This window comes from Nesoenas mayeri (genome assembly GCF_963082525.1).
Source record: "Nesoenas mayeri genome assembly, chromosome: 14".
NCBI classification, from domain to species: domain Eukaryota; kingdom Metazoa; phylum Chordata; class Aves; order Columbiformes; family Columbidae; genus Nesoenas; species Nesoenas mayeri.
Window position 1 is genome coordinate 16,975,307 of NC_137556.1, and position 14,414 is coordinate 16,989,720.

The 14,414-nt window shown below is 47.3% G+C and overlaps 1 protein-coding gene across 1 annotated transcript in view; it reads right to left on the reverse strand.

Annotated features, from left to right (window-relative positions):
• Positions 1-965: 965 nt before the first annotated feature.
• Positions 966-14,414, reverse strand: part of PSD2 (pleckstrin and Sec7 domain containing 2) — a gene marked incomplete at both ends in the record, with an annotated part of 41,028 nt that continues 27,579 nt past the window's right edge. Inside the window, 5 exons of the mRNA XM_080353197.1 lie at positions 966-1,172; positions 2,734-2,877; positions 3,937-4,081; positions 5,166-5,323; positions 13,534-13,604. Of these exons, the coding sequence (XP_080209323.1) occupies positions 966-1,172; positions 2,734-2,877; positions 3,937-4,081; positions 5,166-5,323; positions 13,534-13,604 (725 nt within the window). The remainder of the gene's footprint in view (positions 1,173-2,733; positions 2,878-3,936; positions 4,082-5,165; positions 5,324-13,533; positions 13,605-14,414) is intronic.

The following is a 14,414-nucleotide window of genomic DNA, read 5'->3' on the forward strand; positions in this document are numbered from 1 at the left end:
GGCGGATGCCAGGGATGCTAAACACGCAGCCACTTGGCCAGTTTGTCTGAACAAGCAGGAACAGGAGGGAGATGTTGCACAGCAAAGCCTGGTGGGATTTCCATTGGAGTAAAAAAATATGAGAGAGAGAGAAAAAACCAAAGCAAAACAAAACAAAAAAATGAAACGTAGGCTACTGCGTTTTATAAATCATCCTGACGTGCTGGTCAGACCCTCCACAGTCCCTAGTGCCTTCCCCAGACAGCTTGCCTTCACTTGCGCACTGAGGTTAAAAACACACGTTTAAGTTTCCTTATATATATATATATTTATTTATATATATTCATATGTATATATATATATATATATATATAAAAAGGATAAGGTGACAGAGGGCACTTCAAGCCTTTTCTGCCATGGGCAGATGATGTTCCCACATGCTGCGCTGAAGACAGCTCTCATTTCCTCGGTGACTACCTCATGACACCCATCCTATCTCGACGTGCTGACCGGTGCTCCTCTCGGGGGACGGACGTGCTCCCTGCAGCTCCGTGTCCTTCTCTGGGAGTGCTGGTGCTGCCGCAGACTGCTGCCTCAGCTGAGCTTCCTGCACTTCTGGGAACTGTGGACGTGAGCTGGTGGGGACTCCAGGGAGAGAAGAAGAAGGAGACAAAGGGCTGGTGGAGAAAAGAGCAACCTGGAGAACCAGCACATTCCCTTATTTTGCAGGCTGCGGTAGGAGGGAAAGAAAAGCCACTGGTGTTGTTGGGAATGAAGAAGAAATGGCGTGTCTATGATGCTGAAATGCCAGGGCATTTCCAGAGAGTGTCAACTAAAGCTTCTTTGATTTCTTTCACTAGAGCAGTCACCGTGTCATACACATCTACGGTTTTGTTCATGTAATTTCCTAGGTAAAATTGTGCTCATTGATCTAGTCCAGGAGCGCAAAACATCAACAGTTCATCCCCTTATGCGCATATTCCTTGTTAAGTGTTCTGCTCTAAAATGTCCTTTTCCGTCTTACAGCTGATAGACATGTGCCCTTGGCTCAAGGAAGGGCTCGAATGTGTCTTCCGCAAAGTAATGTCATCCGCTTCCACCTTGAAGAAACTGGTTTCAATTCTCTCCAGGTCATCTGTCCCAACTTTTATCTTCATGCACAGCAGGTTGATGTATGTCTCGTAGCGGCTTTTCTGCAGGGAAAGAGGGAACAGAGCAGAGAGCCTTGGAACGGGGACAGGCCATGGCATGCATGGAAAGCAGAGGCAATGTCATCTGCTACTGCAGGAAAACCCATCCTGTATCATCAGGATCTCATTAATCACACCCAACAAGTGCTGTTTAACCACAGCACAATGCCCGGTCTGCACAAAGCCTGCAAAGACTGATCAACCCATTGTTGGAAGGCTTGACAAGAAGGGCAAGGGTTGTGCAAGATGCTCCCGTTACTTTTACTGGTCTTGACTGCCACTCTGATTGTATAAGGTGGATATTGGAGACAAAACCAGACTGACTGATCTGCTCCTTACTGATTTAGGAGTTCCCCTTGATTGATTCAAATGATTCTGCTTGCCCTTGTTTCCATCCAGTGATTCAATTGTTACTGCTAAGTTATGACCCCACTACGTCTCCTTTCTGCCTGGCACCTTTATTCCAAAGCTGCATGGAACCTCTTTTTACAGGCTTGTGTAATATCCTAGTCCTTTCCCCTAACATCTCAAAGGCAGCCTATATTCACTTCTCTGTCAGCACAGAGAAACAAGCATTTCTAGAGCACATCTCATAAGAGAGATGAGATGAATTATGCTCTGAAAGTGCCAACATCTCTTTGCAGACTGAAAAGGCAGCCTAGAGAAAAATGCTCAGATGGAGACATCTCTGCAGGCACCAAAAGAAGCTGTCTGGAAAACATGAGGCAGCAGCAAGCAACTATTTCAGCTACAAAAACAGGGAACTAGCAGCCAGAAAATGGCTTGGAGAATCAGGCTGGGTGTTACACAAAAGGGTCCTGCAGCCCTGGTATGCAGGAGGTGGGACATTTCCATCCTCGGGAATTTCTGAGACTCGGCCACAAAGTGACACATTCAGCCTGGGCTAATACTGGTAATAATGCAAGTGCCTGGAAGGAGGACCAGCGGCCTCCAGCAGTCCCTTCCCACTGACACCTCTGTGGCAGAAATCACGCTTTCTGCCCAGCTCTCGGTGGAACAAAATACCCCAATTCTGTCACAATTAAATGCTTCTTAGATTTTGCAGAGAATTTAAACTTATCTACATGCATCTTCAAAAAGTCTCTAATCAGCCGTAATGCTGTTTTGGGCTTTATTTACAGAAATGGTTGCAGCAAAACAATATTAATTCTCCCAGCGATTCCCTTAGTTTTTTATTAATGTTGCTGAAAAAGACTGATGAGCATTGAGAATGGAACCACTGTCTTACTTGGGACATGAGGAAATGTTCAGTTTTGGCACAGTGAAGGAGGATTTTATGTCTCTCATCAGTTTTCCCCTTCTCTGGATAGAAATCACAGAGCAGAGGAAATATCTGAAGGAAATACCTGATTTCTCTTTTTTTAGCTTCAGTGCAAACCAGTGAGGTTTGCTGCTGCCCCAAGACACTCATTCAGCTTGTGAACCCCCATCCTCCTCCCTCCTTTCACGCTCTCCCAGGCTCACAGCATCCACTCCAGAGTTCTTAGCTCTCTTCAATCAGCCAAAGTATCATTTATCACAGAAAATATGAAAGTTCCTTTACCTCAAATATTAGGTAATGTTCTTTAAGTCTGTATTCCTCAGCCTCTTTTGACTTGAGGCTCTTCTCTACAGGATGTAATTTATGCTCTGCTAATTCATCTGCAATCTGCTTCATTTTATTTTCATGAGACCTCAGCTGTTCCTCCTGCCGAGAGAAACATGTCAGGTATTAACATGTAGGAGCACAACACCCAAGTGCACTGCCTTCCTGCTGATGTGGGATCTGCCTCTGCAAGGACATAAGCTTAGCTACTGTGCTGGACTCAAAGGTGTGCACTGTATTCACAGATTCATCTGATAAGGAGCATCTGAAACACAGGTATTTGAGTAAGATCAGTAACAGATATATCACAAGTGCCAGGAGTGGATTTCTCTGCCACCTGGGCATCTTCAGCATCAGAAACACAAAAAGCTCTGCATCCTTTAACAGCCAGGCAGAACCAGCAACATTCCAAGAGCTGCTCATCCTGCTCTTTTTTGAGATAAAAGTACTGGGCTCTGAGAAAGGCCACATCTGGCTACATCTGGTTCAGCACATAGGTTTCAGCACATAGGGTTCAGCACTGACATTCTCGGCTGTTGACACCTTTGCTGAGGGTCAGTGGCAGCGTGTCCCTACTTGTTGTAGGTGCTAAGGCATGTTGGGCTTTCCCTGGACAGTGCAAACAAAAGCTGCTGTTTGGATGGCAGCTGCGGGTTGTTCTTGGTTAGAAAGCCATGGACTGGTGCACCATGCCCCCTCACTTCCAGAAAGCCTTTCACACCGAGTGGGACTCAGACTCCCCCTTTGTCTGTGGCATTTTGGCCTGAGAAACAACAAAGTGCCACCTCTGGGTGCCATGCTGTAAAATAAACCAGGGCTGTTGCCAGCTGTTGGGCTCAGTAGTGCCAGCTGCTTCAACCCCAGCAACAGAAAGGTGGTGGGATGTGATGGGCAAGGAATAAAAAACAAGCCAGAATCAACAGGCATACAGGCAGGTGTGTGAGCATAGGGCTGCTTTACAGCCATTGCAAAGGAAGCATTGGCCAGACACCAGGATTTGCCATGGTCTGTCCAAGTTGCCCACTTCACTCCCCTGTTCCTGCCCTGAGCACCCGAATGTGTCTGTCAGGCAGGAGGTGGGGGAGATACAGATGGGCTCAGCCTGCTGAGGGGCTGGCTGAGTGCTGGGCACTCCTCATTGCTCCTTCTTTCACACGTTACCTGGCACAGCTTGGTCATGGATGAAGGCAGGAGCGGGCGGCAGAACTTCTTCATGGAGCAGATTGCAGCTGGGAAGGCTGGGGCAGAGAAAATGGCAGCAACAAGGTTGATTCTCAGGATCCAGGAGAGCATTTCTTCCTTACTTCTGTTATGGAGAAGGGGAAAAGAGAGAGGACGTCTGTAAATGCTCCTGACCCAGGACCAGCCAACTAAGAACAGCCCCAGAGCCACCTGCTCTCAGGAGGGACACCAGTGGCCTTGCTTTGAAGCCATTTCTGTGCCACCCTGGGTTGTGAACAGAGGAAAACGCTGGTTAATTGGCTCCTCTACAGTGCCCTAATGATTTATCTTTTCTTTAGCTTCAGTGCCCTAATGATTTCAGGGATGTTGTCTGCCTCTTGAAGCCCTGGCAGTCCTGCCTTCCTCGTCAACTCTGCATTCCTTGGAGCTGGGGAGATGTAGCACTGTGGGAAGGCCCAAGGATGTCCTCCTCTTTGGAGAGTCAGAGGCACACAACAGAGGTCCCATGGAGCCGGGTGGATCCCTCATTCGTGCCATTCATGGGACGCTGTCCCGATCAGATCTGTTCAGGCACTGTTCTCCCCTAGCCTTCAAGTGGGTGTTCACCGAACAAATTCAGAGTTCAGGCTTTAGCTTGACATTAGTACCCCAGCCCAGCTTACAGACAATGCCACCTATCTGAGCAGGAGGCAAGAAAAACACCAGACTGAAGATGACTCAATCACACTTGACACTTTTTAGCACAGCAGCTTTCCTCTGCAACCGGCTAAGGAAGAAAGAACATTTGTCCTAGCTGGGGAGACTTCTTTAATGAGCTTTAGACAGTTTCCCCATAAAAAGCTGATGATGGAACCATCACCTCACCACATAGACGTTCTCCCTTCCACAGACTGACAACAAAATATAAGGAGAGGCCTTTACTCAGCCCTTTACATCCCAGCCCATCCTGCTCAGCCCATCTTGGTGACAGATGAGAAAGGATCTCCAGGACCGATACACAGCTACAAAGGGTGACAAGTATTATGGAAACTGTGACCAAGTCCTTCGCACAGCCCTACAGACCTCAGCCTGAGCCCTCCCGCTGAGCACCTTCATCCCCCCGGGTTTGTCTCCCAATGTGTGTGTTGGTCTGGCCAGGCCAGAGGAGTCCGGTGGTGGCTGGAGGTCAGGCTGCCTGTCCGGGCTCTGCGGGACCAGCTGCTACTTACGGGGCCTGGAAGAGGAAGACTCTCCAGTCAGCTGTCTTCAGCTTGAGCACGTTGGACTTCTTACTGTAGTCAGAGGCTTTTGTGGCTAAGGCGTGGTGTACACGGATGGCATTTTTCAGATCCACTTCAGAGAGGTCTTTGTCAGGTTTATATTCATCCTGTGAAGAGGAATGTTAATTGGATAATGACAACACTAACATTTGCGGGCTACTTTAATGAACCTGCCTTTCTCTCTATGCTATAATAGCAGAGTGCTGAGACGAGGAAAAGCACCGGTTTGTACAGTAAATGCTAGGAGCTGATAATGACAATAATTAACATCTGGCAACTTCTTCCATCATTAAATTCACTGGGAAGATGTGAAGAAGGAGATGAAAGTTTTAAACATAATTATCAATAGTTAACTATGACACAGCACACGCCTGAGGCTCTGGGGGAAGGCACGAAACAGGGTCAGGTTTCTACAGAGCTTCACCCACATTGCGAAGCTCAAGCCTGGATGCAATTCCTGGTGGTCGACAAGTATCCATGAGCGTCTGCCCTGGCATTGGAGCTCTGAGCGTTGGAGGATCTGGGCTCAGCTTTTGCACCATCTTGGGCAGCCCTGGGACAGCAGCATTCCTGCAGCCAGTGCAGCTCTGGGCAGTGTTTTCAGACGGAGCATGGCCCACCTGAACCATGCTCGGTCTCTCTTTAATTCGTGTGCCCCTTTGGCATGGTCTGTCATGTAATTCATTACACTGGCACTTGCAAATCGCAGGAGCATTCCATGTATTCCTGTCTTACTTTCTCCACTGAAGGACAATCTCACGTAAGTAGGGAATGTAGAGAAGCTATATATGTATGTTTTATGAACAGATAGAAAATACTGAACATGGGATTCCAAAAGGATGATCTGGCACAGCACGTTTTAGGATAAAAAGGACTTCAATCAACCCTGTGTTTACTCTTTATTTTCCCAGTGACTGAGCTCCCAGCCACTTAAAAGTTATGCCCTCCCTCCCACTCTGCACCCTTGCCAACTCAGCAGCTGGTCCAGCCGGCTGATGCAATGGAAGAACAGACAAATGGATGGATGGATGCATGCATGGATAGGTGGATGTAAGAAAACCTGGCCCTGGCTAGAACAAACAACCACCCTACCACTGCTGAACGTGTTAGAGACCATGTTAGGACAGGGGGTCCCTGGAAGGGCCTGGCTTGCCCCGTGGATTACAGTGCAAACCTACAGGTCTAATTTGCTCTTATGTTTTGGCTTTCCTTGACTGTCCTTGGCTATCAGCACACAGGGGCAGCCCTCTCTGATGGTGGTGGTCTATGTGTCCCAGACCTTTCTCAGGTTTCAAGTTAGAGCTTGGTCTGTTCTGCAGATTTGCAAAAAGATGTGTTTTTTCCTGTGTCCTGGTTGTACAAATGCAGCCATTCAGGGAAAAGCCATGCTACAGTCTCCTGGTTGCTAACCCTGCTCAGTAAGGCTGGTGTAGGGTCAGAAAGGTCTCCCTCCTGTTGCTCTTTAGAGCATCAGGGACCAGCACTTCGCAGACCATGGATGTGGATCACCCAGAAACCCCCATGCTGATGAGAAATAAGCTTCTGAGGCCTTTCCTTCCCTCCTTTTTTGGAGCAATCATCCTATCTGGGAGCATGGTTGCAATACTGTGTTCACCACTTATGTGATACTTGGCCTTGTGCAAAGAAATACCATGGGGTCAACAGTCCAGAAATGTCTGGCATGGGGTCCTGGCTCATGTAACTGCCTTCTTAAGGGTGAACCCCCAAGAAAAGCCCTGGCTTTCCATCAGAGGAAGGGGTGGATGCTGCAGGCACCCTGCCTTCATGGTGACATTCAGATGTGCTGCACTGTGCAGCAGTATAGATGACCTTTCCAGTGGTGATTTCAGCTGCCAGTGGAATGGATTATTAGTCTTTTAACAAAGAAAAAACAATACTTTGCCTGATGAGGACCTAATATGTTATCCCGCTTGGAGAGTAATAGTTGTTTGAAGAAGACATTGCTGCTCAGGCCTCATTTGTTGTAGAGAGACTTTCAGTTCTGGATATTTTTCCAAGGCTGATGCTCTTTGGGTTTGAATAAATCTCACTGTGATGTCAGGCTCACAGACATCAGTGTACATGTAAGAAAAAGCTAAATCTTCTGTTTCTAACAGTGGACCCAGTAAATCAATGTAAGGTTGCATCAAGCAGGTTCTCTCTACCTTCTGCCTCCTGGCTGGTGCAAACATGCTGTGTTTGCAGGAGTGCAGGTGCTGGAGGCTCAATTCTGCACGGACCAGCTTTGCCAGGAAGCTTATCTTAATGCTTGTGTTGTGATAGTCACAATGAAATGTACGGCTGCTGATGCTGGGAGATCTCTGGGAGGTCTCTTCAAACAGCTCCAAGGCTGTATGATGCCTTGCACACAGAGCTGGGGCCATCACGGTGCTTACACGGTAGTGTAGGCTACACTGCGTAGCATAATCTCATTGCCTTTCAGCAAACCATGTCAGTTCTGCTCCAAAGCCTCCAGCATCTTCTCTACATTTTACCTGAATCCCTTTCTGAGCTTTGATATATTTTTAAGTGTTTGCCTGAAATGTTGCTGAGGAAGAATCATAGAATCACAGAATTGTTTTGGTTGGAAGAGACCCTTAAGTCCAACCATAACCTAAATCTAGCATTAAATCGTGTCCCTAAGAAACTCATCTATAAACTCCTCCAGGGATGGTGACTCCATCACTGCCCTGGGCAGCCTGTTCCAGTGCCTGACAATCCTTTCTGGGAAGAAATATTTCCTAATACCCAATCTGAACCTTCTCCGGCACAACTTGAGGCCATTTCCTCTCATCCTATCACTTGCTACTTGAGAGAAGAGACCAACCCGCTCCATGCTCCAAGCTCCTTTCAGGCAGTTCAGAGATCAGAAGGTCTCCCCTCAGCTCCTGTTCTCCAGCTGAACTCCCCAGGTCCCTCAGCTGCTCCCATCACATTTATGCTCCAGCCCCTCACCAGCCTTGTCACCTTCCTCTGAACTCTCTCCAGCACCTCAAGGGCTTTCCTGTGGCGGGGGCCACAGAACTGAACACAATATTCAAGGTGGGGCCTCACCAGTGTCAAGTACAGTGGAATGATCACTTCTCTAGTCCTGCTGGCCACACTATTCTTGATGCACGTCAGGATGCTGTTGGCCTTTTTGGCCACTTGAGCACACACTGGCTCATGTTCACCTACTGTTGATCAACACTCTCAGGTCCTTTTCCAGCCTCTCTTCCTTGATCCTGCGGTGTTCATGGGGTTGTTGTGACCCAAGTGTAGAACCTGCTGCTTGGCCTTGTTGAACCTCAGACAATTGGCCTCAGCCCACTGATCAAGCGGGTTCAGATCCCTCTGTAGCACCTTGCCACCCTCCAGCAGATCAGCACTCCCACCTAACTTATGTCATCTGCAAACTCACTGAAGGTGCATTCAATCCCCTTGTCCAGATCATCAATAAAGACATTAAACAGAACTGGCCCCAGTACTGAGCCCTGGGGACCACCACTCATGACTGGCCACCAACTGGATTTGGCTCCATTCACCACAACTCTCTGGTTCTGGCCTTCCAGCCAGTTCATTACCCAGTGAAGAGTATGGCCATCCAGGCCATGAGCTGCAGCTTCTCCAGGAGATGCTGTGGGATACGGTGTCAAAGGCGTTACTGAAGTCTAAGAACACAACATCCACAGCCTTTCCCTCATCCACTAATCAGGTTACCTTGTCATAGAAGGAGATCAGGTTGGTGAAGCAGGACCTGCCTTTCATAAATCCATGTTGCCTGATCACTTGTTTGTCTTGCACATGCCACGTGATGGCACTCATGATGATCTGTTCCATGACCTTCCCTGGCACGGAGGTCAAACTGACAGGCCTGGAATTCCCTGGATCCTCCTTCTGGCCCTTGTAGATGGGCGTCATATTCACCAACTTCCAGTCAACTGGGACATCCCTGGTGAGCCAGGATTGCTGCTAAATAATTGAAAGTGGCTTTGTGATCACCTCTGCCAGCTCCCTCAGCACCCTTGGGTGGATCTCATCTGACCCCATAGACCTCTGTGTGTTTAAGTGATGTAGCAGGTTGCCAACCATTTCCCCTTGGATTACTGGCGCTTCATTCTGCTCCCTGTACCCGTCTTCCAGCTCAGAGGGGTGTGTACCTGAAGCACAACTGGTCTTACTATTAAAGACTGAGGTGAAGAAGGTATTTAACACCTCAGCCTTTCCCTCATCCCCTGTCACTGTTTCATATTTTGAGGAACTCTGGGTAAAGTTTTCTCCACGCTACAGTACTGCTAACCTTACTCTCACCCTTTCCATGGTGTTATCTCGCTACACATTTCCTGGCAGAAGGGTTAATTTGGTGTCATAGAGCTGTTGAATTTTCATCTTATGTGTACTGCACCGTTCACACAGGTACTTCTCACTGGGAAATGGGCAAAGTGTGCTGTGCCACACTATTTCAGTTAACCTTAGACCCCAGCCCTTGAATGGTGATATGTTTATTATTCTCTTGTTTCTCTGGGACGTTGGACTCACAATTTTCAGGGTCTGCTTTGATGACGTTTTCTGCAGGAATTGAGCCCAGGTGTGGATGCTTTGTTTCAGAATCCCTCTAAATTAATTTCATTTGCTTTCAGCTTTTAATGCTAATGGTGTAGACAGATTCTCTGTTCATGTGCCCCTCTGGTCTGCACAAAGGCTCTGCTTAAACATACATAACCGGCCCCTTGCTTGGGCTTAGCATCTGCCATGGCAGTGCTCCATGGTGTCTTTGTTCACTCTTCTGAGCCCCAGCTCCCCTACTTCCCACCCCTGCAAGCATGCTGGGAGATCCACAATTAATATGAACTTGTTTTGTCAAGAAAAGGCATCCATCTCTTATGCCTGCCTTTGTAGGGCACCTTAATGGCGTGGGAGAGCCCAGCGTATTGGTCCTGCCGCCCTCCTTCCTCAGCACCAGCCTTGAACAGTGATGTAAATATGGACATGGAGCTACAGAGATTCCTAATTCTCCAACTTGTGAGTGGGTTTTCCTCTTTTTCCTTTTCTTCAGCTCACAACCACTAGCCTAAATAAACCATTTAATGAGGAAAACTAACCACTGCCCCCTTTTCAGTGTGGTCATTAACTCGGCCCTTCAAGCAAGGGCCAGCCTGCATAGGACAGCATCCATGGCCTGGAAACTACTTCATGGTTGGGGACTGCGAGGGCAGACACTGCGGGAGGACCTGCACCCTTTCCAGTACTTCCATGTAAAAGCACTTCATGGTTTATAGCTCTCCATCGTTCCTCTCAACACCCCTCTATGTGTGGTGATTAAAGGTTATTATCACCATTTCACAGAGGTGAAGTAAGTTGTCAAAGGTCATAGAGTGAGTCAGTGCCCAGTCCGGATTAGAGTGCAGGAGAGCTGTGCCCTGCTCCCAAGCCTGCATTTCTTCCTCAAGACTGTGCTGCATCCCTTTAGGGGATCAAGCAAATGCTTCAGCAGACTAAGCTAGAACACACTAATCCAGCCATTAACAGTGGCACCTCAGTGACATGTGACATCTCTACATCAGAAGGTTTATGGCTGCTGCCTGAATTGTGTCTAACTGACTGACTTCCATCTGTTCACCTACCCACCCACTCCGCTGCTTATCTCATGTCCATCTCTCTCTGTATCTGGCCATTCCTCCTTTCTTTACATCTGTTCCCCCAGGCCCTCCTTCCCTGTCTCCTTCCCTCTCTCTCTCACTCCTATTTTTACTCAGCTTGCTCCACAAAACCAAATTGAGCAGAGTTTCCTATTAAACTTATGGAAATTTCCTATTAAAGCCTAGATCCTTTGGTCTACGAAAAAAACCAGAACAGGCTGAACCTGTGCTCCATGGTGTCAGGTGGGTCTGGAAGCAGGTACTTTATCCTCTATCTTCACATCAGAAAATCTTCTCCCAGGGATTTGTACTCAAGCCAGGTTCTACCTTATGTTTATCTGCAGGCATCTTCTGCTGAGAGCTTGGGAGGCTGGCACGCCATTTCCTTCCTGTATTGTACAATTCTCTTGTTCTGTAAGCCACCCCATAGGCAATAAATTGCACTAAAAATCAACAGGACAGGTTTATCCACACTGTTGCAGCACTGGGAAAGTTCAGAAGTGGTAGGGCAAGGACTTTGTGGTCTCGTCCTCCTGTGCTGTCTCTGGCAAGCCTGACAGACACTGTCTACAGCCAATCCCAGCCCAAGGGATCCTCTGAAGAGGACCTTATACAGTCTGGCAGCAGCTCATGACTAAGAAACTCCTCTTCGCTCAAATTCTTTGCCCAAATGTTTCCTCAGGTTCATTTTGTTGTTGTTCCAAGTGTTGCTTCTTTGGGGCACCCTTGACAGTTCCGGTCCCCCCTGCTAATTACACATCAGTCATAGCTGTTGTTTATCAGACACTTTCATAAGCTACCCGAAACTTAGGCGTTTTTATTCTTCAGTCTCTGTCTATAAAGAATGCCCTCAGTCTCTTAACCATGTGCTTCTGAAAGTCATCTAGATAAGAACATTGTTCTTCTAACTGCCATGTCAATCACATCCTCACTGTCTTTATAATCACCTAGTACTAACATAATGAAGTATTTTAACACAACAGCCTGGATGTTACTGCTGCCAGCCCTTGTACAACAAAGAAAACCCAGCCTCTCTGTCCCATCAGCAACAGTGTCGCTCAGTGTCAGCTTTATGACTCCTCCCAGTGCTGCCCAGGCAGCCAAGAAAATCTTCAGCAAACTGGATTTTAGTCCAGCATGGAAAGAAAATTCTGTTATGAAAGTGTATTTCGTTCCAAATACATACCCCCTCATCAGACTCATGCCAAGGGACATACTCTAGAAGTCCTAGGTGAAAAATTCATTTAGATCCAAATGGTGCCTGTGTTTTTGATGAAAATGCCTTTTTTTTTTTTTTCCATAGAAAAACTATCATAAAATTAAATGCCCATGGCAGCTCTGTACACATTAAATCCTCATGCGTCACTCATGGTCAACCTGAGGACCTCTTCAGTGGACTCCATGTGGAGACTTGTAACGAGACAAGAGACTGAGATGTAAGTCAAGTGCCACTGACTTGAAGAACAGCACACCTAGAGGGCTGGAGATGATCTGGGCTCTCCTGTGTGCTGCAGCTTCCTTCAGCCGCAAGACATAGCGGCAAGGCTGTAAAAATACCACTTGGCCAAGGGCAATCCATTCTGTAAATTACCATTGGCTGCTGCCAGATTTCTATTGGCTTTGAGACATGTGCCATAGGATCTGGCAAAATATGAGAATCATTGGGGTGTGCTACAAGCTCTGAGTCATAATTCCGTGCTGCCCTGAGGATCTTTCCGCCTTTCTTATATAATCCAATGTTTGTTTACTCTCATTGCTTTGGAGATAATGCTGCAATACACAGGAACATCTACCCACAGGGAGAGCTGTTCCAGCAAGGTGAGTTCAATGGGTTACTGCAGGCATCTGCTACTAAGGTGGTTCAGACCTAGTTCAGTGGGTTATGCTGCTGCATCGATGAACATCTGGCACCCCTGGCTGGCTCATACTGACATCCAAGCGAGGCCCTATCCAAGCTTCTTGGATTTTCCCACAGAAAAGACTATCCATGAAAATCCTCCCAGCATACAAGTGTCTCGAAAGGCCGAGAGCTGAATGCTACAGCATGCAGGGAAGCTCTTCTATGGTGACTTTCCCTCTCATGGGGACTTGTGATTTATACTTGTGCTGACTAGAGACTGACAGAACTGGGGAGCTGGAGAAAACTCTACAGAACACAGATTAAGGGAGGCAGAAAATGTTGCTTTGCAACCCATGGAAGGACCCAGCTCAGCAAGGTCCTAAAGAAGATGAAATGCTTTAAGCATGGTCCACACAGACTCAGTGAAGTTGCTGCTCATAATCAGATCTATGCCAGCACATAAAACAATAAACAGGGTAAGACTTGTCTGATGCTCTGCACCTTCAACTTTCTATTGCATTTTTCACTAACATCCTATTTCACCTATTCATTACCATCTGTTCATTCATCCTCCCCAATAGCTCCTACTTGCTGGGACACTTCTACAGAAATCTTGCTTCAGTGTTCCCTCTTTCATGTTTCTTCCTGTATGACCCTTCTTTGAGGCTGTGAATAGTGCCCTTAACACCGAAGACGAGGGCATACTCCAGTTCTGTATACTGGTCTCTGGAGGAGCTCTGGAGATGGCCATACATGCATTAGAACATGGATTCATCTCTACTTGCATCTATGGGTCTCCTGCTTAGGACAGCACAACTGCTTTGGAGACAGTATGAAAGGGATAGTCCATCATGGTTACCTTTTGTAAATAAAGGACGGTCCCTTTAAGCACAGCATAAAATTTCTTCCAACCTCTTCTTCCTCTGGGAGCTAAAAAAAGGAAGAACATTCAATTATACATGTCTGCTTCTGCCAGAGCTGCTTGACTTTCACATTTCTTGCAAGACCAACCCTTGCCCTGACCCATCACAGGCATGCACTGATGCCCACACCTCATACTGCTTATCAGTAGCTTGTCTGCAGGGACATTCATTTGAGAGACATGGGCTGGGGGATGCAGCCTCCCAGCATGGACACAAGCAGGTCAAAACCAGAGAGGAGCTGGTGTAGGAGAACCAATGGACATGTGCAGGAAGTCTCTGCTCTTCCAAACCCAGGTTCGTGTTCTTTGGACTAAATACTTGAGGAGCAGAGACATTGCCTGAGTTCCTCTGCTTCAGATGAGTTAGGCAGACATACAGTGGATAAGGCAGCTTCTGTTCCAGTGAATAAGGAGCATTACCACCAGCTGTCTTGATAGACCTGGGGACAGAGAGCTTGCTGGAAGCTGGAGGTGAGGGGAGCCATCTACTGCACCACAAGACAGCTGATCCTCCAGGTATGGGCTATTAAGAAAATGCTGGAAGGCCTTTGATGGTAATTTCTATGCAAGACTTTTAATCAGCTGCAGTGACTGGGCCAATCATATCCACTAGCAAAATGGGGTTATTCAAGATTACATTAATCTCTGTTTATGAACAGTTCCTACATATATTTTCCTTTATCTTTCTTGTAGTCCCAAATGCTGACAGCAGAGCTATAAGGCATCCTGTTGCCCAGGCAGGACACGGCGGCTGTTTTCAGCACATGGCAGAATATGGACAGGAACAAAGCTTTGAAGACCAGACTGTCCCCAAGGTC